Consider the following 27072-nt stretch of genomic DNA (forward strand, 5'->3'; position numbering starts at 1 on the left):
AACCCATGTGAGAAATTAACCAAGAAACTGAAGATCTCGTACAACGCTGTGTTCACAGAACAGTGCAAAATGGCTCTAACCAGAAAAGAAAGAGTGGGAGTCCTGAGCAAGAGGACAAGTACATTAGAGTGTCTAGTTTGAGAAACAGATGCCTCACAAGTCCTCAACTGGCAGCTTCATTAAATAGTACCCGCAAAACACCTGTCTCAACGTCAACAGTGAAGAGGCGACTCTGGGATGCTGGCCTTCTAGGCAGAGTTGCAAAAAAAAGCCATATCTCTGACTGGCCAATAAAAATGAAAGATTAAGATGGGCGAAAGAACACAGACACTGGACAGAGGAACCGCCTAGAAGGCCAGCATCCCGGAATCGCTTCTTTACAGTAGTGTAGGTATTAAGACCCTTTGCTATGAGACTCGAAATTGAGCTCGGGTGCATCCTGTTTCCATTGATCATCCTTGAGATGTTTCTACAACTTGATTTGAGTCCACCTGTGGTAAATTCAATTGATTGGACATGATTTAGAAAGACACACCTGTCTATAAAAGGTCCCACAGTTGACAGTGCATGTCAGAGCAAAAACCAAGCCATGAGGTCGAAGGAATTGTCTGTAGAGCGCTGAGACAGGATTGTGTAGAGGCACAGATCTGGGGAAGGGTACTAAAACATTCTGCAGTGGCCTCCATCATTCTTAAATGCAAGAAGTTTGGAACCACCAAGACTTTGTTGCTTTGTTATTATGGTTATTTTGAGTAGATTGTTGAATAATTTTTTCTTTCATCCATTTTAGGATAAAGCTGTAACAAAATGTGGAAAAAGTCGAGGGGTGTGAATACTTTACAGATGCACTGTATATACATGACAAGAAGATTGTGTGGACTGAAAATGTTTTGTGTTAGTTTACAACATCCCCCCTCAATTTGCAATGTCTGCCCTAACTAATGGTATCTTTGTAAATTAATCTCCAGATACCACTGTCACCTAGTGGTATCTGGAACTTGTCATTTGAGTGTACCATCAAACGTGTTTTCACTTTAAACTAAATATACCCTGCGTTGTACTGATTAATGCACACATGTTTCTTATTGGACAAATCCACATAGTCCCTTTCTGCTTCCTTCCAATTTATTCTGTTTGGTTCGTGGTCATTTCTTGTGGACAGACGCACATAACATAAATAGTATTGTAGAAAAATAGTCAAGTACCTGGTGCCAGATTTTCGTTCTGGGCTGCCGAGGTTAGGGTTTCTAGTGAATATGACCCTAATGTTTTTGTTTGGTGTCCCCTGTCTGACCACAGGTCTCTCTTTCAAATTGTCAAGCACACATTCCATTGTTGATGGGGGTCAATGAAAAACACTGGAGAATAAACACTTTATTAGCAAGTTTTTGTGGACCCAGAGCTCAAAAGCATAATTAGTGTAAAGCAGAATATAAATAAATCCACAAATTCATAGATACACACTTGACTACAGACTGAGTGCCATAGGGTCAGAGCCAACAGCAATAAAGTCGAGTGAATTTAAAAAATCTACAGGTTGCCTTTCTTTCCACTACACACACTCTGTCTCTTGTTGGCAGGGAAAGCCTGGCACTAGCTGTGTTACTTAATGCTTGGCATATCAATGACCCTGGTCAAAGCGGAAGAGGGGTCACTCTCACAACGACAACAGGCTGATTCATATGAGCAGGGTGTCATTGACTTAGGAGTTTGAAAAGTGGTACATTTGGGCTATTTAAGACTGCTGATTTTGATACTATATTCACAACTTTTGCTCTGTATATAGCATTGATAATTACGATAATATATTTTATTTGTCAGACACCTTTCAGGGCACTCAATCTTACATTAAAAGTAGGCCTAGATAAAATCAGGTGCCAATCAAATTGTATTTGTCAAACATGCGCTGAATACAACAGGTTTAGACCTTACTATGAAATGCTTACTTACGAGCCCTTAACCAACAATGCAAAGTTTTTTTTTTAAATAAGTAAGAAGCATTTGCTAAATAAATGAATGAAAAAAATAGTAGCACAATAAAATAGCAATAACGAGGCTATATATAGGGGGTACCGGTAACGAGTCAATGTGCAGGGGTACGGGCTAGTCGAGGTAATTGAGGTAATATGTACATGTAGGTAGGGGTAAAGTGACTATGCATAGATAATAAACAGAGAGTAGCAACAGTGTATGTGAAGAGTGTGAATGTATGTGTGTGCGTAAATATTAATGTGTGTGTTGGAATGTCAGTGTAGTATGTGTGAGTGTGTAATTAAAGTCCAGTGAGTGTAAATCGAGACTGTGCAAGAGAGTCAGTGCAAAACATAATAACAATAAAATAAGTGGGTCAATGCAAATAGTCCGGGTAGCCATTTGATTAACTGTTCATCAGTCTTATGGCTTGGGGGTAGAAGCTGTTAAAACTTCTTAGGGCTATGGTCTATTTTCCTGAATTTCCACCTGACTGATGTGCCAAAAGTAAACTGCCTGTTACTCAGGCCCAGAAGCCAGGATATGCATATAATTGGTAGCCCTAGATAGAAAGCACTTTGAAGTTTGTAGAAATTGTAAAACACAATTGATATGGTAGGTGGAAATCCAAAGAAAAAACATTTTTTGAGGACCCAGGCTCTTATAATGGAAAGCTATGGGTCCTATGCAATTCTAGCTCCCAGATTGCAATTCCTATGGCTTCCACTAGATGTCAATAGTCTTTGTTTAAGTTTTCAGGCTTGTTTCTTCCAAAACGAGGAAGAATTTGGAGTTTTGGTATAGAGTCCAAGTGGAAAATCAGTCTGTCGGCGCGTGACGAAGAGGAGGCGCACCTGCTAATTTGACTTTTCTATAGAACATACTTCTTCCCGTATTACATTTTATAGTTTAATTACATTTTAAGGTACCTGAGGATTAAATAGAAACGTTTGTCTTGTATAGTTTGACTTGTTTGAACAAAGTTTAGGGGTAGCTTTTTGGACTCCTTTGTCTGCATGTTGAACAAGTAGATCACTGAACTCGATGGCACCAACTAAACTGCCTTTTTGGGATATAAACAAGGATTTTATCAAACAAAACGACCATTCATGTTGTAGCTGGAACCCTTGGGATTGCAAACAGAAGAAGATTTTCAAAAGTAAGTGATTTATTTAATCGCTATTTGTGATTTTATGAAGCCTGTGCTGGTTTAAAAATATGTTGATGTAGGGCGCCGTCCTCAAACAACCGCATGGTATGCTTTCGCTGTAAAGCCTATTGTAAATCGGACAATGGAGTTAGATTAACAAGAATTTAAGCTTTTAACCGATATAAGGTACTTTTGTATGTTCATAAATGTTTCATACGATTATTTATCTGAATTGCGCGCCCTCCAATATCACCGGATGCTGTCGACAGGTGTCCAGCTAGCGGGATGCCTAGCCTTATTAAGGAGTCTTTTAGTCCCAGACTTGGCCTCCCAGTTCCGCTTGCCATGCTGTAGTAGAGAAAACAGCCTATGACTTTAGGGCCTTCCTCTGACACCGCCTGGAATAGAGGTCCTGGATGACAGGAAGCTCAGCCTCAGTGATGTACTGGGCCGTACGCACTACACTCTGTAGTACCTTGCTGTCGGATGCTGAGCAGTTGCCGTGCCAAGCAGTGATACAACCAGTCAGGATGCTCTTGATGGTGAAGCTGTAGAACCTTTTGAGGATCTGAGCTACCTTTCCAAATCTTTTCAGCCTCCTGAGGGGGAACATGCATTGTCTGCCCTCTTCAAGATTATGTTGGTTTGTTTGGACCACGATAGGTTCTTAGTGATGTGGATACCAAGGAACTTGAAGCTCTCGACCTGCTCCATAACAGCCCCGTTTTTGTGAATGGGGGAGTGCTCGGTCCTCCTTTTCCTGTAGTCCACGATCAGCTCCTTTATCTTGCTCACGTTGAGGGAGAGGTTGCCAGGTCTCTGACCTCCTCCCAATAGGCTGTCTAATCGTTGTCGGTGGTCAGACCTACCACCGTCCTGTCGCCGGCAAACTTAATGATGGTGTTGCAGTTGTGCGTGGCCAGGCAGCCGTGGGTGAACAAGGAGTGCAGCAGGGGACTAACCGTGTTGCGGGTCAGCGAGGTGGATGTATTGTTGCCTACCCTCACCACCTGGGGGCGGCCTGTCAGGAAGTCCAGTTCCAAAGGGAGGTGTTCCGTCACAGGGTCCTTAGTGCCCTCCAAGCTCATCTCTAAGCTATGGCAGGGATCATCAACTAGATTCAGTCGCGGGCCAATGAAAATAAATATCCTGACTGGATGGTCTTATGTCCAACAATGAAAATTCACCCTAAAATATATATTTATTTATTTATTCTGAAAATGACATTTGACACGCGGGCGGCCCGTTGGGGAACCCTACACTATGGTGTTGAACGCTGATCTGTAGTTAATGAAAAGCATTTTCACGTAGGTGTTCCTTTTGTCCAGGTGGGAAAGGGCAGTGTGGAGTGCAATAGAGAGTGCATTATCTGTGGATCTGTTGGGGTGCTCGTCAGATGTGGCAGGGCTTGAAAACTATTACGGACTACAAAGGGAAACCCAGACACGAGCTGCACAGTGACGCGAGCCTACCAGACGAGCTAAATCCCTTTCATGCTCGCCTCGAGGCAATCAACACTGAAGCATGCACGAAAGCACCAGCTGTTCTGGATGACTGTTTGATAACGCTCTCAGTAGCTGATGTGAAACCTTTAAACAGGTCAACATTCACCAAGCCCCTGGGCCAGACGGATTACCAGGACGTGTACTCAAAGCATGCGCGGACCAACTGTCAAGCGTCTTCATTGACATTTTCAACCTCTCCCTGACCGAGTCTATAATACCTATATGTTTCAAGCAGACCACCATAGTCCCTGTGCACAAAGAAGCGAAGGTAACTTGCCTAAATGATTACCACCCATGGCACTCACGTCGGTAGCCATGACGTGCTTTGAAAGGCTGGTCATGGCTCACATCAACAGCATCCTCCCAGACACCCTAGACCTACTCCAATTTGCATACCCCCCCAACAGATCCACAGATAATGCAATCTCAGCCGCACTCCACACCACCCTTTCTCACCTGGACAAGAGGAAGACCTATGTGAGAATGCTGTTCATCAACTACAACTCAGCGTTTAACACCATAGTGCCCACGAAGCTCATCACTAAGCTAAGGACTCTGGAACTAAACACCTCCCTCTGCAACTGGATCAAAGACTTCCTGGAGGGCCTCCCCCAGGTGGTAAGAGTAGGCAACAACACATCTGCCACGCTGATCCTTAAAACTGGGGCCACTCAGTGGTGTGTACTTAGTCCCCTCCTGTATTCCCTGCAAACATGACTCCAACACCATCATTAAGTTTGCTGACGACACAACTGATCACCGACAACGATGAGATGACCTATAGGGAGGAAGTCAGAGAACTGGCAGTGTGGGGTGCCAGGACAACAACCTCTCCCTCAATGTGATCAAGACAAAGGAGCTGATCGTGGACTACAGGAAAAGGCGGCCGAACAGGCCCCCATTAACATCGACGGGGCTGTAGTGGAGCGGGTCGAGAGTTTCAAGTTCCTCAGTGTCCACATCACCAACGAACTATCATGGTCCAAACATACCAAGACAGTCGTGAAGAGGGCACAACAAAACCTTTTCCCCCTCTGGAGACTGAAAAGATTTGGCATGGGCCCCCAGATCCTTAAAAAGTTCTACAGTTACACCGTCGAGAGCATCCTGAACAGTTGCATCACCGCCTGGTATGGTAACTGCTCGGCATCTGACCGTAAGGTGCTACAGAGGGCACTGTGAACGGCCCAGTACATCACTGGGGTCAAGCTTCCTGCCATCCAGGACCAATATAATAGGCGGTGTCAGAGGAAAGCCCATCAAATTGTCAGAGACTCCAGTCACCCAAGTTATAGACTGTTTTCTCTGCTATCGCCCGGCAAGCGGTACCAGAGCGCCAAGTCTAGGACCAAAAGGCTCCTCAACAGCTTCTATCTCCAAGCCATTAGACTGCTGTACACTGCTGCTACTCACTGTTTGTTTGTTATCTATCCAGTCACTTCGCCCCCACCTACATGTGCAGATTATCTCAACTAGCCTGTACCCCTGCTCACTGACTCAGTACTGGTGCCCCCTGTATATAGCCTCGTTATTCTTATTGTGTTACTTTTTATTTTAGCCTACTTGGTAAATATTTTCTTCTTCTTGAACTGCACTGTTGGTTAAGGGCTTGTAAGTAAGCATTTCACATTAAAGTCTACACTTGTTGTATTCAGCGCATGTGGCAAATAAAGTTTGATTTGATTTTGACTTGGACAAATAGGCTAGCATTTTGTCAGTCCACACTGAATAGAGAAACAGAGCGATATTCCGTTTGGATTCCAGGCTTCGAATTGGCAGTTTTAACTTTGCCCACTCTTAATCCTCTCTTGTCACTCCACACTATTTCCTCTTCCCCTTTATCCCATCCCTCTCTCTCTCTCTCTCTCTCTCCCCCTCCCTCTAACTTAATTCCAAAGTCGCTTTATTGGCATGGGAATCGTGTTTACATTGCCTAAGAAAGTGAAATAACAAAAAAAACAGCAATGAAAAAAACAATAAGACTTTAACACAAACTCTCTCTATATACAGTACCAGTCAAAAGTTTGGACACACCTACACATTCCAGGTTTTTCTTTACTTTTTATATTTTCTACATTGTAGAATAATAGTGAAGACATCAAAACTACGAAATAACACATATGGAATCCAGTAGTAACCATTTTTTTAACAAATCTAAATATATTTTATATTTGTCACGACTCCTACCAAAGGTGGCTCCCCTTCCCGTTCGGGTGGCGCTCGGCGGTCATCGTCACCGGCCTACTAGCTGCCACTGATCTTTTCCTCCCCCTCCTTGTCTGTTTATTAGTTACACCTGATGTTAATTAGGTTTATTAGTTGGGCTTTATTAGCCAGCCGGCCCACCTGCTGGGTGTGCGGGATTGTTTTATGTGTACTCATTGTACACGCCTGTATGTCACAGTTGTTCGTGTACGTGAGTTGTTTTTGGGACTGTTTAGTTCCCCTGTGTTTTAGGGCATTTGTTTTGAGTGGCGTCTGTTTTCACCTGGTCGGTGTATAAAGAAGTAGCGCTACTCTGAACTCTCTGTCTCCTGTGTCTGACTCCTTCCTCCACTACACCCTGGGCATTACAATATTTGAGCTTCTTCAAAGTAGCCACCCTTTGCCTTGTTGTCCGCTTTGCACACAATTGGCATTCTCTCAACCAGATTCATGAGTCACCTGGAATTCATTTCAATTAACAAATGTGCCTTGGTAAAGTTCATTTGTGGAATTTATTTCCTTCTTAATGCGTTTGAGCCAATCAGTTGTGTTGTGACAAGGTAGGGTTGGTATACAGTTGAGAGCCCTATTTGGTATAAGACCAAGAACATCTCAAATAAGCAAAGAGAAATGAGTCCATCATTATTTTAAGACATGAAGGTCAGTCAATCCGGAAAATGTCAAGAACTATGAAAGTTTCTTCAAGTGCAGTCGCAAAAACCATCAAGCGATATGATGAAACTGGCTCTCATGAGGACCCCCACAGGAAGGAAAGACCCAGAGTTACCTCTGCTGCAGAGGATAAGTTCATTAGAATTACCAGCCTCAGATATCGGCAATTAACTGCACCTCAGATTGCAGCCAAAATAAATGCTTCACAGAGTTCAAGTAACTGACACATCTCAAAGGCATCTGTTCAAAGGAGACTGCGTGAATCAGGCCTTAATGGTCAAATTGCTGCAAATAAACCCCTACTAAAGCCACTAATAAAAAGAAGAGACTTGCTTGTGCCAAGAACACGAGCAATGGACATTAGACCGGTGGAAATCTGTCCTTTGGTCTGAAGAGTCCAAATGTGCGATTTTTGGTTCCAACCGCTGTGTCTTTGTGAGACGCAGAGTAGGTGAACAGATGATCTCCGCATGTGTGGTTCCCACCTTGAAGCATGGAGGAGGTGTTATGGTGTGGGGGTGCTTTGCTGGTGACACTGTCAGTGATTTATTTAGAATTCTGCAGCAATACGCCATCCTATCTGGTTTGCGCTTAGTGGGGCTATCATTTGTTTTTCAACAAGACAATGACCCAACACACCTCCAGGCTGTGTAAGGGCTATTTGTCCAAGAAGGAGCGTGATGGAGTGCTGCATCAGATGACCTGGCCTCCACAATCACCCAAACTCAACCCAATTGAGATGGTTTGGGATGAATTGGACCGCAGAGTGAAGGAAAGGCAGCCAAGTGCTCAGCATATGTGGGAACTCCTTCAAGACTGTTGGAAAAGCATTCCATGAAGCTGGTTGAGAGAATGCCAAGAGTGTGCAAAGCTGCAATCAAGGCAAAGGTTGGCTACTTTGAAGAAGTTTAACACTTTGTTGGTTACTACATGATTCCATATGTGTTATTTCATAGTTTTGATGTCTTCACTATTATTCTACTATGTAGAAAATAATAAAAATAAAGAAAAACCCTTGAATGAGTAGGTGTGTCACAACTTTTGACTGATACTGTATATATATATATACTGTATGTTTTTTCCATGTCAACTGAACACATCTTGTGAGTCTGGTTGGATAATTGATTTCAGTATGTGATCATGAGTGAGTATTAAATAACCTGGTATTCCTTATACATTCATTGAAATACTGTTTAGATGAATTTGCTTTAGAGAAGACAATGTCTTGCATTAGCAAAACCTTACATTCAAATAGAAACCTTTTAAGACTTTAACATAACAATTAAATCAGCATTATATTACCTTAATGAAAGAGGTAGACCTATAAGTGCCACCATTGATAACAATTAGACAAAAGTTAGACAGTAATATTCCTTTGTTTTAGTTACAATCACTTAGGACACAGTCAGGAATAAATTCAATGGACTCTCATTTCTAGGCATCTACGTAGTCTGAGTTCCCACATATCACCCCCGCGTCCTCGTAATGGGCACAGTTATGCATACCTACGCCTGTGTGTTGACAGCCCAGCAGGCTCTCCTCTGTCCCCTCACACTGTACATCATCCAGAAGAATCCGGAGACTCTTCCCTTCTCCGAACTCCGAGTGCTTGGACGCCTTCAGGGCGAACCGGAACCCCAGCTGTCGACAAACCACTGCTGCGTTTTTTGTATTCCACAGGTCGTCGCACACCGTTCCCCACTCCCCGTTGGCGAAGATCTCCACCCTCCCCCGGTCGTCCCGCCCCTGCTCGTCCCCCGCCAGTCTCACCACCCCATTCTGTGGCACAGCTGCTGATGCCGACTCGCTCTCTAACCGATGCTTGCCCTTCTTCCTGCGATTTTTCCGTCGTGTGTGCCTGGGTGGTTTGGTTGTGGTTGTGGTTGTGGTTGGAGGAAGTGTGGTGGTGACAGCGGCAGCCTCTTGCTCCTTCAGAATATCCATGAGCTCCTGAAGCCAGTCCTTGTCGGACTCGCTTACTGCAGACTCAGTGGGATGGGATCTGACGGGCTCTTCTTGCGGGGAGAGATTTGGTCGCTTGGTCGGTAGTTCAACTCCTGTTAATGCTATAGAATATAAGGATTGGATAACTACATGGACAAGCCTAATGTACAGTTGTGGGAGAATAGGTTTTAATTAGCATGTATGCCTATCTACAGTGTAATAAAAGTTTAATAGCAATCAGGCATTCTCAAAGGTCTAAAAACATCTCTCAAATTACTTCATGATCTGTGAATTGACAATGAAGTGAATAATCTAATTGAAGCAGTGAGGTCTAGTGTTTTACTGACATAAGTGCTTGATTGAGCAAAGTAGGCAAAATAAAACAAACAAAATAAAAGCAGACAGACAGACACAGAGACAGAGAGACAGACAGACAGACAGACAGACAGACAGACAGACAGACAGACAGACAGACAGACAGACAGACAGACAGGCACAGAGACAGAGAGACAGAGAGACAGAGAGACAGACAGACAGACAGACAGACAGACAGACACAGAGACAGAGAGACAGACAGACAGACAGACAGACAGACAGACAGACAGACAGACAGACAGACAGACAGACAGACAGACAGACAGACAGACAGACAGACAGACAGACAGACAGACAGACAGACAGACAGACAGAGAGAGAGATTAATGTTGACAGCCAGTATACTCACTTTCCTTTGGTTTGAATTTGATGAGCTTGCTCTTCACTCTGACAGGCAGCGGGTCATAGTGGCATTGTCTTGGCGGTGCCCGTCTAAAACAGACAAAAGACAAAAATAAAAGTCTTCAGCAGGGAAGACAACTAAATCAGAGGGTGAGTAGTCAGAGGTTTGCACCAGTTTCGTCAGACTCTGTTGAGACCTTGGCTCTTTAGATGTATTTGATTAGGTTTCAGCTGGTCTCTTTGCCAAAATAAGGCTGAAGGCCTATTCTACTCTTCCCTTTCCAAACATTGCTGTGGTAGAGACTAATTAAAATCAGCTTTGTGAGTGAGAGAAAAACAAATAACTTGACACAATCGTATATAGTGCAGCAGCCAACAGAGAGAGAGAGAGAGCAAGAGAGAGGGAGTGTGAGAAAGAGAGTTTCACACCACTTATTTCACTTCTTTCACCTAGAACTCTGGTGAAAGGGAGGGTGAGCCAACCTCGACAGAGGGTAAGAAAACCTCAACAATCACCAAACCAGAGAAAGAATACTGTTCATCAGCAGTGTTACTATAAGAGCGCAGAACACACAGAGACTGAATTGACCATAGCAATCACATTAAGAACTACAGGCACATTCTTCTGATTTAAAATAACCATATCAGTAATCATGAATTGATGCTCAACATGTTTCACAGATTTGTTTAGTCTTTGTCTCTTTTAAAAATAGTGTCTATGACAGTGTTGCTAGGCTTCTGCCATCTTCAAGAAAAGAGCAGTTTGGCCAACTGCTAAACTTAGTTAAAACCTCACCTAACCAAACAGTGGCAGGGTCAGGCTGTTGAAATGGCAGATTATGGCTTTAAATCCTTACCTTGAGGGATCCACCAGTTTGTAAACCACACCGGTGGGAGATGTGGCACTGGGCACTCCAGTTGACATGAAGTACAGTTCTCCTATTGAGACAGAAAAAATAAATGTCACCTTCAGTAATTTAAAATCTAGCTAGTTTCCTGGACTTGATTTGATTCTCTAATAAGCATGATTTTTAGTCCAGGACTAGGCTTAATCTTGGTTTGGGAAAATGGCATAATGTCTGCAGCCTAGAGATCTGATGCTTAAAAAAAACTTTTCCATTGCCTGTGACCAAGGGCAAACAAAAATATATTTAATGTGACTCCTCCTACCTGCCTCGTCCTCCGCAAATGAGATGATGTACTGGTAGTAGTTGTTGATTAAGCCAGGGAAGGCACAGGTCAGACCCATGCCCATACAGATCTCATGGTAGTCCCACTGACCTGTGTTCTTATTCTCCTGGAGGCTCATCATACGCCTATAGGGAAGAGACTCTACATGTTAGAATTTATAACATTTTTCTGTTTGCTTTCCTTTTAGGCTATATACGAAAACATAAAACACAACCTTCTGTATATATATATAAAAAAACACCTGCTATACAGTATAAACATCCATAAACCCTTTTAGGATTTGGATTGAACTTAAAATGATGAACACGTACAGTAAGGAGCCTTACCCGCTCATAAAGTCTCCAAATATGTACATGCCGTTCAGATTGGGGTATTCACAGCCTCTGTACACATAGCCACCAGTCACAGACTTGCCCATCTTGTGAGGGTAGGCATAGATGGGGAGTACATCATCTGGAAGAGAACAGAAGTAGGAGATAAGAGACTTCGTGCAGAGCCTGTGATTTTCCAGAAATCCTGATCTGGATGATTCCCGGATTTCCTGCTTATTTCTTCCTGAGCACTTCCCTTCTAAGCACATAATGACCCTGGAGACCGGGGTTCAATCCCCACGTCACGTCCACCCTTCCCATCTCTTCCCACTCTGGTTCCATTACTGTCTAAGGATAAATAAAGAACAGTTCAAAATAAAAACAGCTGAAGGAAATCACAGAACAAAACACACCGTGACCCAGCCACAGGATTCCAGCATGACGATGAGCATTGGAGTTGGCTATACAGCACAAACTCATCTTTGCTTCCAGTTCTCTGCTGCCAATGACTGGAACGAATTGCAAAAATAATTGAAGCCGGAGACTCATATCTCCCTCACTAACTTTAAGCATCAGCTGTCAGAGCAGCTTACAGATCATTGCACCTGTACATAGCCCATCTATAAACAGCCCACCTAACTACCTCATCCCCATATTGTGATTTTTTTGTTGTTGCTCCTTTGCACCCCAGTATCTCTACTTGCACATTCATCTTTTGCACATCTATCACTCCAGTGTTTAATTGCTAAATTGTAATTATTTCGCCACTATGGCCTACGCATTGCCTTACCGCCCTAATCTTAATTCATTTGCACACACTGTATATAAACTTTTCTATTGTGTTATTGACTGTATGTTTGTTTATTCCATGTGTAACTCTGTGTTGTTTGTGCCGCACTGCTTTGCTTTATCTTGGCCAGGTCGCAGTTGTAAATGAGAACTTGTTCTCAACTAGCCTACCTGGTTAAATAAAGGTGAAATAATAAATAAATAAATACATATTGGAATAGGCTAAACTACAGGATGCCAGCAAGAAAATTAGCATTGGAGTTGGCTATACAGCACAAACTCATCTTGGATTAGGCTAAACTACAGGATGCCCACCTAGAGAGCTGTTGGTGCACAGCTTCTTGTCATAACAGGAGAACCCCTCTTTGGCCCTCCAGCCATAATTCCTTCCCTTCTCTATGATGTCAATCTCCTCAAACTTGTTCTGTCCCACGTCCCCGCAGAAGATGCGTCCCTTGCCCTCCTTAGTCAGGGGGTCCCCCCGGTCCACAGAACACCTCCATGGGAGAAACAAGAACAAGTCGATCAATAAAACAACTTAAGTGTGGCCTAGGTCTAGCGGTCTACCGTGTCGGCATAGGTTTGAATCTGACCTACTTCCCTTTGACACAACCTCTATCTTTCCTAACTGTCATCCTCTCTCTATGTGTTCAATAAAAAAAAGTCAGAAAATATCTTTCAAAAATTAAGTAATTACACAAAAAAAGATATATATATATATATATATATATATATATTTTTTTTTTTTAATAATTACAACTAGTTTACACTTTATAACTAAGTTATTACTTATTTATTCCATGCACTAATGTAAACTCTTACCACACTTTTTTTAGTTGCCAGTGTAATGTTTCATGAATGAAAGCATATTACGTTGTAAAGTTGTGGGAAAAAGGAGCACCTCCACATGTTGCGCACCCCATAAGCATAGACCTCAGGGCGCGACCCGCGCTCATGCACGAACGGGTTGTCAGAAGGGATCCTGTACAGGGGACCTCTGTCGTTGTCATCAACATCGATCCGGAGAACTTTGCCTAACAGGGCTGACCTGCAGAAGACAGCAGAATTAATGTGGAACATAACACTCTGTCTTTCTGTAAGTATGATTACTGATTGTCTTTGTAGTTTTAATGTTTTTTTTATGTAAATAGAAGTAATGTATTACTAGCAACAGTGTTAATGTTAACAGCTGTAACTAATTGTTCAAGTTATATGATTCAATGTGAGTTCCACAAGTTTTCCTCTCTTCTCTCACTTGTTCTGAGAGTTTCCATATTTCCCAAAGGGGTCACCAGCCATGCCCCCGTCTCCAGTGAAAATGTACAGGTAACCGTCATCAGCAAACATCACCATTCCTCCGTTGTGATTGGACGCAGGCTCGTCAACCTCCAGAATGATCCTGAGAAAGTGTTGGACACAGAGAAATCAGTGTGAGAAAATCATACATTAAATGTATTGTCATAGATTTTGTTTGAGCAAAAACCTCCCATTTGTTTGAGCAGAAACCTCCCATTGAATTTCTGTGCAATGACACAGACACCTTTTGGTAACATGATACCTCGCCGGTCCATGCGTTTCTAGACTCTCAAAATAGCAACGTTCACAAGAGGGCGATAGCAGAGATTTTTCTGTTGTCTTTCCATTTGAGTTGGGAATCATGTTGAAAACATCCCCACAGTAATGTTTTCAATTTGAAAGAAAATCAACTGCATATTTAAGGAATAGCTAGGCCTATGTAATGAAAGTTTAAGTTTGATTTACATGACCTTGTTTTGTGCCGCACTGTAGGCTGTAGATATATCTGCTAGCAGCTTGCTAGCCAGCTGGCTATAAACAGCAAGAAAGCTAGCCTTTTAGCTTCCCACATCTCCTCCATATGAAATAACAACATTTATAAATAATTAGCACTGGCAAATATTCTTATTGTCTACTCGCCAGTGTAACCTACAACATTATCCCAATTTGATATAAAGTTTCAATGTATTTTCTCCCATTTCAACTAGAAAATAGAATGTCATCATGTCATGGCGAAATGGCACATGGCTCCCAGCTGTTTTTACCATGTAGCATTAGTTATTACTTCTCAACAAATTACATTTTGGGGGGGATTCTACACTGAACAAAAATGTAAACGCAACATGTACAGTGTTGGTCCCATGTTTCATGAGCTCAAATAAAAGATCCCAGAAATGTTCCATATGCACAAAAAGTGTATTTCTCTCAAATGTTGTGCATACATTTGTTTACATCCCTGTTAGTGAGAACTTCTCTTTTGCCAAGATAATCCATCCACCTGACAGGTGTGCCATATCAAGAAGTTGATTAAACAGCGTGATCATTACATATGTGCACCTTGTGCTGGGGACAATAAAAGGCCATTCTGAAATGTGCAGTTTTGTCACACAACACAATGCCATAGATGTCTCAAGTTGAGAGAGCATGCAACTGGCATGCTGACTGCAGGAAAGTCCACCAGAGCTGTTGCCAGAAATGTAATGTTCTTTTTTCTACCATAAGCCACCTCCATTGTCATTTTAGAAAATTTGGCAGTATGTCCAACAGGCCTCACAACCCCAGACCACGTGTAACCATGGCAGCCCAGGACCTCCACATCCGGCTTCTTCACCTGCATGATCATCTGAGACGATGACAGTTTGTTGGTGATGTGGACACCAAGGAACTTGAAGCTCACAACCTGCTCCACTTCAGCCCCGTCGATGAGAATGGGGAAGTGCTCCATCCTTCTTTTCCTGTAGTCCACAATCAGCTCCTTTGTCTTAATCACTCCCTATAGACTGTCTCATCATTGTTGGTGATCAGGCATACCACTGTTGTGTCATCAGCAAACTTAATGATGGTGTTGGAGTCGTGCCTGGCCATGCAGTCATGAGTGAACAGGGAGTACAGGAGGGGACTGAGCACGCACCCCTGAGGGGCCCCCGTGTTGAGGATTAGCGTGGCAGATGTGTTGTTACCTACCCTTACCACCTGGGCCCATCGGTAAGTCCAGGATCCAGTTCCCGAGGGAGTCCCTGGGTCCTTAGTTTAGTGTTGAGCTTTGAGGGCACTATGGTGTTGAACGCTGAGCTCTAGTCATTGAATAGCATTCTCACATAGGTGTTCCTTTTGTCCAGGTGGGAAAGGGCAGTGTGGAGTGCAATAGAGATTGTTTCATCTGTGGATCTGTTGGGGCGGTATACAAACTGGAGTGGGTCTAGGTTTTCTGGGATAATGGTGTTTCAAAGCCATTCATGGCAACAGCCGTGAGTGCTAAGGGTCGGTAGTCATTTAGGCAGGTTACCTTAGTGTTCTTGGGCACAGGGACTATGGTGGTCTGCTTGAAACATGTTGGTATTACAGACTCAGTCAGGGACAGGTTGAAAATGTCAGTGAAGCCACTTGCCAGTTGGTCCGCGCATGCTTGGAGTACATGTCCTGGTAATCCGTCTGGCCCTGTGGCCTTGTGAATGTTGACCTGTTTAAAGGTCTTACTCACATCAGCTACGGAGAGCATGATCACACAGTCGCCTGGAACAGCTGATCCTCTCATGCATGCTTCAGTGTTGCTTGCTTCGATGCGAGCATAATAGAAGTAATTTAGCTCGTCTGGTAGGCTCATGTCACTGGGCAGCTCGCGGCTGTGCTTCCCTTTGTAGTATGTAATAGTTTGCAAGCCCTGCCACATCCGATGAGTGTCGGAGCCAGTGTAGTATGATTCCAGGCTCATAGCAAAGGGTCGGAATACTTATGTAAATAAGGTATTACTGTTTTTTAGATTTAATACATTTGTTAAAAATTCTAAAAACCTGTTTTCGCTTTGCATTATGGGTATTGTGTGTAGATTGATGAGGATAATTTTTTTAAATCAATTTTAGAATAAGGCCGTAACGTAACAAAATGTGGAAAAAGTAAAGGGGTCTGAATACTCTCCGAATGCACTGTGTATATGTATGTGTATATATAAATATACAACAATAGACAAATATAATGCTAATATTATTGCTCATAAATGTAGCCCAAACATTCATTCTTTGTAACAATTAGATATTTCATGCTTTAATCTAGTAGCTAGCACATCTTGATCATGTGTTGTGTTGTTCCTTCTCTCTTTCTAGAAGCAATCAGTTACAAATAAAAAAGTCAGATTGAGGCCTTCAATCAAACTGAAGACAGAGAAATGTGTGTGCACCAGGTCAAGGCTTTGATGGTTGGTTTTGAGATGTCAGTTAACAATAATTCATTTTTCAAAAATAATATGAATTGCCATATTAGGCATAACTCAATTTTATGCTGCTTTTCTTCCACCCAAGCCTTATACACCTGAGTAAGAAGAAAGAGACACCTAGTAGACAACTGTCTCTTAATAAGGAAGTTACAGTCTAGATTGAATATCATAATTAGTTGATTAGTTTGGGTCAATTGTTTTGAGACTTTAAATCTTGTGTACTGTGGTTCTCTAGGAACAGTTGGCCATACATTTAAAGGTAGATTTTGTTGGCTTAAGTCCCATGCTAGCTACATTGTCTGTTTATATAGCATTTATGAAAGGCAGAAACATTGTTTCCTTGCTGAAAAATATATAGAATGCCAGTTTTAGTTAGAAGCATAGCAACATCAAGGCAACTTTGTAACAGCTGACCTCGTTTTTACAAAGCCAAACCCGCCCGCCCATTAGCTGCTGTGTCTACCTTTTAAGATGCCAAAATAGAAAATGTTTTCAGTAATTGTTTTCAGTATCCTAATTTAGTTTTAGTTTTGTGTTTACTGATTGTTTCAGTGCATACATTCAACAAGCTTTGGACGAAGGACTTCCACAGGGCTGCCATCTCCAAAGTTCCCTCAAAAAGGCAATAGTTCTGAACTGGGTTTGATTTAGTTTTTGTTGTTTTAATTATTAAAATGTTGTTTATTATCTTTTAAACTTCCATTGGTTGAAAACTATTTCTCAGTTAACACTTGGATCATGTAAATTATGTAGTTGCCCCTTTAAATATCGTAAGGTCAACATACCCATAGTGTTCACATTTCTCTCATGTAAATGTTGTAGCTACATAAAAATATTAAATCAACAATTTATTTGGGAAATATCCAGTCTTGGCTCTTTTCTTCATTAGCATGCAGAAGATTTCAAGTTGTATTTGATTTATACGTGTTTAGTATATTTAGTACATTTCATATGTTTAGTTCTCTGTGAGAAGCAAGTTCATTTAAAGCGATATGTGATTGGTATATGTAGATACAACATTTCAATGTTGTTAACACACAGTAACCAAAAAACGGATCTAATTTGCATATTCATATTGAGTTTGCAGCAAATTTGCAGCATACAGTAGAATGTTTGCCACGAGTTTCCCAGAATTGTTTGCCAGAAGTTCACAAGTTGACACAAATTTGCCGCAACGGTTTACCACACAATTAACTGCATGTGAAAATATGAGCTTGCTCAAAGGTTTGCAGCAACAGATTGCCAGAAGCCTGTTTTTTCTGTAAGGGCTGCCTCCGTAGTGTGCAGTGACCCCTTCAAGAACATGGAGAAAAAGAATGATCATGATGTGTGCTAATGGGGTAATGCGCATTCAGCAGCCAGTTTTGGGGGCAGAACACAACACACTGCACATACAGTGGGGCAAAAAAGTATTTAGTCAGCCACCAATTGTGCAAGTTAGACTGGCTAGGCCACTCCATGACCTTGAAATGCTTCTTACGAAGCCACTCTTTCGTTGCCCGGGCGGTGTGTTTGGGATCATTGTCCTGCTGAAAGACCCAGCCATGTTTCATGTCCAATGCCCTTGCTGATGGAAGGAGGTTTCCAATCAAAATCTCACAATACATGGCCCCATTCATTCTTTCCTTTACACGGATCAGTCGTCCTGCTCCCTTTGCAGAAAAACAGCCCCAAAGCATGATGTTTCCACCCCCATGCTTCACAGTAGGTATGGTGTTCTTTGGATGCAACTCAGCATTCTTTGTCTTCCAAACACGACAAGTTGAGTTTTTACCAAAAAGTTATATTTGGTTTCATCTGACCATATGACATTCTCCCAATCTTCTTCTGGATCATGCAAATGCTCTCTAGCAAACTTCAGACGGGCCTGGACATGTACTGGCTTAAGCAGGGGGACACGTCTGGCACTGCAGGATTTGAGTCCCTAGCGGCGTAGTGTGTTACTGTTGGTAGGCTTTGTTACTTTGGTCCCAGCTCTCTGCAGGTCATTCACTAGGTCCCCCCGTGTGGTTCTGGGATTTTTGCTCACCGTTCTTGTGATCATTTTGACCCCATGGGGTGAGATCTTGCGTGGATCCCCAGATCGAGGGAGATTATCAGTGGTCTTGTATGTCTTCCATTTCCTAATAATTGCTCCCACAGTTGATTTCTTCAAACCAAGCTGCTTACCTATTGCAGATTCAGTCTTCCCAGCCTGGTGCAGGTCTACAATTTTGTTTCTGGTGTCCTTTGACAGCTCTTTGGTCTTGGCCATAGTGGAGTTTGGAGTGTGACTGTTTGAGGTTGTGGACAGGTGTCTTTTATACTGATAACAAGTTCAAACAGGTGCCATTAATACAGGTAACGAGTGGAGGACAGAGGAGCCTCTTAAAGAAGAAGTTACAGGTCTGTGAGAGCCAGAAATCTTGCTTGTTTGTAGGTGACCAAATACTTATTTTCCACCATAATTTGCAAATAAATTCATAAAAAATCCTACAATGTGATTTTCTGGATTTTTTTTCTCATTTTGTCTGTCATAGTTGAAGTGTACCTATGATGAAAATTACAGGCCTCTCATCTTTTTAAGTGGGAGAACTTGCACAATTGGTGGCTGACTAAATACTTTTTGCCCCACTGTAACTGTACCTCTCAGACCCGTGGTCCACCACGTTCATGTCGCTGGGAGAGACGCGGAACTCGCTGATCCTGATCCTCTCATCGAAGCCAATCTCCACAGAGTAGTATACATACAGCTTCCTGTTGTACTTGTAGTTGGGGTGAAAGGTCATGCCCAGGAAGCCCCTCTCGTCCCCCTCCCAGGGCGACGTCAGAACGGCCTTGGTGATGTTCAGGAACGGCTTCTCCAGCTTGGAGCGGTCGGGTAGGTACGTCCACACCAGACCCACCTACGATACGATAATAACTTTATTACAGAAATTCATTTTTGTGAGGCCAACATATACATACAACAATACACAAAATCAATACACTATAGGGCGGTTTCCAGGATGCAGATTAAACTTTTCTCCATTGAGCTTATTTTTGAGGCCAGGTCAGGACAAGGTCTAACCTGTGTCTGCACGAGAAACCCCCCCTATTATACCACAATGCAATACAAAAACTGTTAAAGGAAAGTGAGCACACACACCTGCTCTGCTATAAAGAAGCGGTGTGTTCCGTCGTTGGCGTAAACCATGGCCAGGGGGTTCCGCAGGCCATTGGCTATTTCCTCCAGGCAGAGCTGCAGGCAACCCTCGGGGTCGGCCCGGACCCGGCCCAAGTTCTGTGTCAGCTGTTCGTTGCTGAGCAGGTGTGTACAAAAGTTTTTAATTGAATCAATTAAACTGTGCAGTCAATAAGAATCCCATAAAAATGTTGAACATTTGCCCTACCCCACCCCCAATTCCAAGTAAACCCTTGGAAGCCCCACCTGAGAAGGTGTGGGTAACAGTAGTCTGGGTCCTCCAGCTCCAGGTGCTGGCAGAAGCGGTCCTGGTCCGGCTCAGCTTCGGCTAGCTGCGGGTCGTCGGAGAGCAAGGTGATGGTGGAACGGCATTTGAGCCAGAACTGTGAACAGTAGTCAGGGCACAGGCCAGGGAGGGTTCTGATAGGGGTGCTGGGGTCCTCAGCATCAAAGAGGTGAGCTGCATATGGAGAGCATTCCTGAAGGAGGGGGAAAAGAAAGGGAATGGGGAAGGTGGAGAAAATTGAGAAGTGAGTGTCTTCTAGCTGCCAACGATCCATTTATCCTTTTCTGTTTGTTTGGTCTTATTGGTTGCACCTGTCGCTTATTTTGTTTCTTGATTCATGTCTATTTAAGCCTGTTAGGCCCGCCTATTTTTGTGCGGGATTGTTTTCTGTTAGTCAGGGTGTGCGTGTTTGTGCTCCTGTCCGTTTGTGCCCTGTGTTGGGTCAGACTATTTTTCTGTCTATCTATCGCCTATTGTTTTGGGCGTTCGTTTGGGAATCCAAATAAAGACGGTTTCCCCAGTTCCTCTGCTCTCTGCAATTGACTCTGCACTCCAGGCGATTGTGACAAAAATGTGCAGTTTTGCCACACAACACAATGCCACAGATGTCTCGTGTTTTGAGGTAGCATGCAATTGGCATGCTTACTGCAGGAATGTCAACCAGAGCTGTTGCCAGAGAATTTATTGTTAATTTCTCTACCATAAGCCACCTCCAACATTGTTTTATAGAATTTGGCAGTACGTCCAGCCGACCTCAAAACCGCACTCCACGTGTAACCATGCCAGCCCAGGACCTCCACACCCGGCTTCTTCAACGAACACAATTGCATTTTATCAATAGCAATTTTAATGCACAGAGATGCTGTGAAAAGATCCTGAGGCCCATTGTCGTGCCATTCATCCGCCACCATCATCTCATGTTTCAACATGATAGTGCACAGCCCCATTTTGCAAGGACTTGTACACAATTCCTGGAAGCTGAAAATGTCCCAGTTCTTCCATGGCCTGCATACTTACCAGACATGTCACCCATAGAGCATGATTGGGATGCTCTGGATTGACGTGTATGACAGCGTGGTCCAGTTCCCATCAATATCCAGCAACTTTGTACAGCTATGCCCCTACCTTTTCTTTTAAGGTATCTGTAACCAAAAGATGCATATCTGTATTCCCAGTCATGTGAAATCCATAGATTAGAGCCTAATTTATGTATTTTAATGAACTGGTTTCCTTATATGGGCTCCCGAGTAGTGCAGCGGTCTAAGGCACTGCATCTCAGTGCAACAGGCGTCACTGCAGTACCTGCTGGTTCGAATCCAGGCTGCATCACATCTGGCTGCGATTGGCAGTCCCATAGGGAAGCGCACAATTGGCCCAGCGTCGTCCAGGTTTGGCTGGGTAGGCCGTCATTGTAAATAAGAGTTCGATCTTAACTGACCTAAATAAAGGTTATAAACTGTAACTCAGTAAAATGTTGCAATTATATTTTTGTTCAGTGTTGCTAGATAGTGTGGCAAGGGTGACAGCACTCCAAAAAATGTACAACTTTACTGTTATGTTTTTGTACGAAAACAAAAAGCAAATACTCCGGTAAAAACGGAATGATTTTCAACACTCCCAAGTCCCAACTTTGGCAAACAAGTTCAAAATTCTTGCTTAAGTTTCTATCCACAAGCATAAACTAGCTAGCTGGGAAGGGCTCATCGGGATGATTGACTGAACTGAATGAACCGAATTTGTTTGTCTCCACCTGACTCTCGCTGCTCCACAAACCTCTCATTTTGGACCAAAATCATACATTTGGGCACCAGGCATGTCCGTAAAGCCTCTCCTCAGTTGTATATCTCATGCTATTCTACACATTTTGCCATGAGGCAGAGCATACATTTAGAAGTTTTAATGCTAATTTCCTGTAATAAACAAAATGGCTTATGAAGTGTTCATATGATATCTGGGAGGCCTCGGAGACCCCAACAAATCTTTGGGTTGGGGGTCCCAAAGCCCGTCTTGTGGGTGTGTGTGCCAGGTGCTATGCCAGTGCCTAAAAACGAAAGTCAGATCAGAAAATGTTATTTCTAATAAGTGCCGCTGTATAACAAGAATATGCCTCTACAAACATGCCGGGACTTGCCAAGAACAGATGGATGATGTAATTCTGAAAACAACCGAGTAACGACCTTTACCCGCGCTTTGCTTACCTGGCAGAGAAGGTCCTGCACATACCCAGCACAGCTGGCATATCCATAATAGTCGAAATTGTCCATGATCTTATAGAATTTACCCATCAATTCCTTGTCCTTGGCAGAGTCGCAGCAGCCGAAGTTCCTGTACATTGCGCAGAACTGGAGATCATCTTGAGGCTTGAAGGGGGGCTTGAAATCCAAACATTGTGGGTGTAAGAACACAGGTGCTATAAAAAATGCCAACAAATATAACCGAATGATCGGTGAGTGCCAAACACGGCCGAGTAAATCACAACAATACAACATTCTGACGTTACTTCAGGTCACTTAAAGTGCCCCACTTGAACCTCATGGATCAGAAATGTGTGCAAACCAGCAAAAAAACGAGGCTCCCTCCGGTTCTACAGTCCCGTAGACGCCTTGTGTGTTTGAGAGAGAGCGATCGGTTCACTGCACTTTGCTCTATTTCTTTAATAATCAACTTTCGACGGAATACAGTCCATTTCATTTGTTATTCCACCGCGCAAGACATTACGTCGTCTCCGTATCTGTGTAGCCTATCTATAGGCTAGTTTAGAGTTCTCGTGCTACCGGTCCCGGCCCGGTCTTAAGAAACGCAGCAGAGTATTTTGCTGTCTGCTTCCTCCGTTTTGTAAGTGTGCTTGATCGCAGACGTAACTCATCTTTGCTCCACTATTACTATTCATATCCCCTATTTGCCTTAATACCCGCACAAAACACAATAATAGGAGAGGAAGTCATGGTAACAGTCCTGTCTGAGACAGTTGTGTTTTCAGACAGGCATCAAAACATTGAGAAAAGGCCTAATGCAATAAACAGAAGACAAATCCACTGGAGTTATTCCACTTCTGTGGATGACATCAATTGGTGTCTGTTCTTAGGAGATGCTAATTATGACTTCTGCGACTGTCAGTCAGTTAACTCACTCTTGTATTATTCTAAAAATACATTCACTCATTTAGATATGTTAATACAGTATTAATATAGCTAAATTAGATAATGTATTATTATGTTCCACATGAATGCAAATAATATATATTTCTAATTCCACACCAATAATTGTATTTATTTGATAGAACCATTTCGTTCTAGCGTTTCTTTATTTTTGGTCCGGATATTTTCAGGATTTTTTTCTAAATTATGCATCGTATGCATGAAGAGGTTTTGCAACAATGTAGCCTATAGTGTTTCATGGTGGAATAAGACATTTATGCAACTGCCTTGTTGCAACATCGTTGCAGTTTTTGGTGCACTGTTGTCTTTGCCACTAGATGGCAACAGGTTCACACAATATTCTTGTGGCCCCAACCCATGGCCTCACAACTTGTTAAACTTCAGTAAACGATCAAACTTTCACATTATTGTATCATTATTTTATTATTGATCATAATATTTATGATCAGCTATTAACCTCTTAAATGTAGGAACTAAATATAATCTAAAATGCAATCTACATAATCCTCTCATATAATTATTTATCACGAGGACCATAAAAAAGAACTAGTAATGCTGCATACTCCAATAAAGGTTCAAATCTCACCTTTCTGGTCAAATGTTTTATAAATGGCTGAGGTGTAGTCACTTTTGAGGACACAAGCTCAAGTACACAGTACAAATATGATACAAATATATATATATTTTTAAAGCTTTAAAGCTTTAAAATCAATGTCATAGGCCTATAGTTCTTAGTGGCCTCTCCCCCCTGAAAATCCTGACAGTCAACTCTTGTGGTAATTTAAGTTGGGGTGAATGAGGACGAATATATGCATATATGCATAATAACTATGCATCAAACTCACAGGCAAATCATGAGAAAACACTAAATCTGTATCTACAGCCATAGCTAATAATTGTTCTACAATATACTATGTGTATTTGTCACATTCCATAACATATCATAGTATCATACAAAGTTAGGCATAGGCTACTCTGTTATACCTCTATTATTAGCCAGTAGCCTATGGCCTCGTATTTATTTGCACTCCAAATAGGCCCACTCATTTTTTGTTTTTACGAACAAATGCATTTCAGTTTACTTTCTGAAACTCAAATGGGAGAAGTTCCCCTCGTGAAATCTGCCAGCTGGCCCTTTAAGAAGAGTGAACAGTGGAGTCAAACTACAAGGCTCTACTTTTATCTACCTGCTCCAACTACTAGGTTACTGGTTTCTACTAGTCCCTGATTGGTCGCCCGAACAAATCTTCTTGAGTTGGTTGGGTCAAGCTTGAAGCTGACAGGATGCTGAGATCAGAGGGCGAATTCCAGCCTTGCTGCCTTGATTGAGGACATCATTTGATCAGAATACTGTCACTTTAGTGCATGTCGGCCTTGCTGGTAAAGGAGGAATTGCTTTATGAGCTCGTATGCGCTTGTTAGCGTGAACATTTCTGTATTTTGAATGAATATTGCCTGGCTAAAAGCAAACCTGCGCTGTGGACACAAAAGCTCTTACATTGCGAGTTGATGCAGTGCTTGCTGAGGATCAGCGAGGCTGTGGGAGATCCTTTCAAGTAATTCGGCGAATCCGATGTCCAAAGAGAACCACTTCTCTCCCCGTCTGTCCGGTGCGTAAAAGCGGGCACGGTGTCTCTCCAAACTCCACTCTGAGAGCAGTTATCGGATTGAAAACGAAAATATGCGATTTTGCTGAATTTGACAAGGGGATTATCTACGGTACGGCTGCTACCTGCTTACTTGCCTGCCTATTTGGGTCACTTGCTTAGCTCCAACGCGTTTTTATTAGGCTACAGATTCCTGGCCTGTTGAATTCATCGTTATCCTTCCTTCATGTCGCATTGGAATAACTTAATCTATCATGGATTTGATTTTCTTTACAAAGTCACAGTTTAGGCTCGGTTTAGACATCCTATAGACACTTTAGAGTGCAATCGAACCCACGTAGAAGCGCAACACCAAGAGGGGAACATGGACAGAAATGCCCCAGACGGACCGTTGCTGGATGACTTGAGCAAACTCACGGACGAGGAGCTCTCTAGGCTCGGAAAAGATGAGCTCATCAGGAAGCTACGGAGAACGGATAACGAGAAAATGAATTTAATGGTGGAGCACGGGAACATGATGAAAGACGTGAACCGGAGACTACAGGTCCACCTTCACGAGATCCGCAGCCTCAAGGAGATCAACCAGAAGCTGCAGGACGACAACCACGAGCTCCGGGAGCTCTGCTGTTTCCTGGACGACGACAGGCAGAAGGGCAAGACGCTGTCTCGGGAGTGGCAACACTTCGGCCGCTACACCGCCGGATTGATGTGGAAGGATGTCGGGGTGTACCATCAGAAGCTGAAGGATCTGGAAGCCAACCAGGGCTCTGTGATGCGGGAGAACCTTGAACTGAAGGAGATCATTCTGATGTTGGAGGAGGAGAGGAACGGAGCCGGGTCACGGAGTTCTATAGACTCCCAGTCCAGCCTGACCAACCTGAACGGGGGCACCAGAACCATTAGGGACGTCGGGGACGGGAGTAGTACCTCCAGCACCGGCAGTGCCGGTAGTCCTGACCACAACCACATACACACGCCGGCCGAGGGGAAGATAGCGTCCCTGCAGAGGTCTATGGACGACCTGTCGCCGGTGTCATACATCCACAGGAGCATCCCTAATGAACTGCATGGTGAGTCCATAGAAAGACATAAAATCCTATGAATTATAGAATATGTGTGGGTGAGTTTCCCTACAGAGTGCACCTTATTCTTGAAGATGATGGGAATGTTCATTTTATAGACTACATCTTTAGTTTGATATATAGGACTCCAATGTGTGAATGGTTGGTAGGGGGCCTAGTGCTGTCCTTTAATGCAGATGTGTTAAATATATAGCCTACAGATATTAGCTATTCTGAAATCTGCCCTAGCTGGCTGTGTAAGTAGAGAAAGTGAATGAGAGTTTAATATGCATATAGCCAAGCACACAAGTTTCTTGTAAGTGTGTGATAGAATTGGTTTGAATTGAAGCCCTGCCCAAAAAACATACATGAGTTTTGAGTCTTGTAGGGCACTATATAGGAAGCCATCTGGGACACAACCTAGAATTATAGAACCCCACTTGTCACACTGATGCCCTTAACTCACACCTCTGACATCAGAGTGTTCCAGTGACATCATGATAAAAGCAGTCTTATCAGGAAGGAGTAAGGCCAGTTTGGAACATGCCCAGGTCATCATGACCTCCTGACCTGTTAATGGTCCACAAGGAGACATGGAGAGTCTGATAAGGACCTATCACCCCAAAACCAGACAGTCTTAAAACAATGTCCCTCCCACCCTTGAATGCGGTCTGCATTTCAATCTAATCTGTGCACCCATAACCACACCGTGCACTGTGTCTTATGTCATATCACAAGAGACTCATGTGCAACCTAATGTAAAATGTGACAAATGCTTATTTATCGGTTCATAGTCAGCTAGTATGCTATACATAAACACCTCCTAGGCCTTTCTGTCATGCCCTGTTACATAGTAATAACATGGTGGCTGACTGGGTTCAGAGGAAGTTTACATTACTGCTGCTGTTAGTGTTGAATGGTAGATAAGAGATGTAGAGATATGTGGATGTGGGTATTTCCAGTGTGTTCCCCACCCTCACCCCTCTCCACACACCCTGACCACCAAGGTGCAGTACCAGTCAAAAGTTGTGACACACCTACTCATTCCAGGGTTTTTCTTTATTTTTATTATGTTCTACATTGTAGAATAATAGTGAAGACATCAAAACTATGAAAT

The 27072-nt window shown here is 43.0% G+C and overlaps 2 protein-coding genes across 3 annotated transcripts in view; one reads left to right on the top strand and one right to left on the bottom strand.

Moving 5' to 3' along the window:
• Positions 1-1359: 1359 nt before the first annotated feature.
• LOC110505804 (HHIP-like protein 1) lies at positions 1360-23206 on the bottom strand. Its single transcript, XM_021585257.3, has 12 exons — positions 22328-23206; positions 20090-20322; positions 19808-19961; positions 19306-19565; positions 13711-13854; positions 13357-13503; positions 12771-12952; positions 11682-11808; positions 11335-11480; positions 11022-11103; positions 10172-10254; positions 1360-9569 (listed from the first exon to the last, which is right to left on the bottom strand). Exons 1-12 carry the CDS (start codon positions 22616-22618, stop codon positions 8938-8940), a joined length of 2481 nt encoding a protein of 826 aa, XP_021440932.2. The 5' UTR covers positions 22619-23206; the 3' UTR covers positions 1360-8937.
• An 872-nt stretch (positions 23207-24078) lies between these two features.
• Positions 24079-27072, top strand: part of LOC110505805 (coiled-coil domain-containing protein 85C-A-like) — an 83987-nt gene continuing 80993 nt past the window's right edge. For both annotated transcript variants that reach the window (XM_036962788.2, XM_036962790.2), the window contains exon 1: positions 24079-25964. In XM_036962788.2, the coding sequence (XP_036818683.1) occupies positions 25259-25964 (706 nt within the window). In that variant the 5' untranslated portion in view covers positions 24079-25258. The remainder of the gene's footprint in view (positions 25965-27072) is intronic.

Source organism: Oncorhynchus mykiss, chromosome 25 (assembly GCF_057628025.1).
Source record: "Oncorhynchus mykiss isolate SJ-2025 chromosome 25, ASM5762802v1, whole genome shotgun sequence".
Classification (NCBI taxonomy): Eukaryota; Metazoa; Chordata; class Actinopteri; order Salmoniformes; family Salmonidae; genus Oncorhynchus; species Oncorhynchus mykiss.

Coding starts and splice junctions, on each gene's coding strand:
- LOC110505804 (XM_021585257.3), bottom strand. CDS start 22,618: ATGTTGTATTGTTGTGATTTACTCGGCCGTGTTTGGCACTCACCGATC. Junction 19,962..20,089: donor TGTTACCCACACCTTCTCAG/GTGGGGCTTCCA, acceptor ACACCTGCTCAG/CAACGAACAGCTGACACAGA. Junction 13,855..19,305: donor GTGGACCACGGGTCTGAGAG/GTACAGTTACAG, acceptor ACACTTTCTCAG/GATCATTCTGGAGGTTGACG.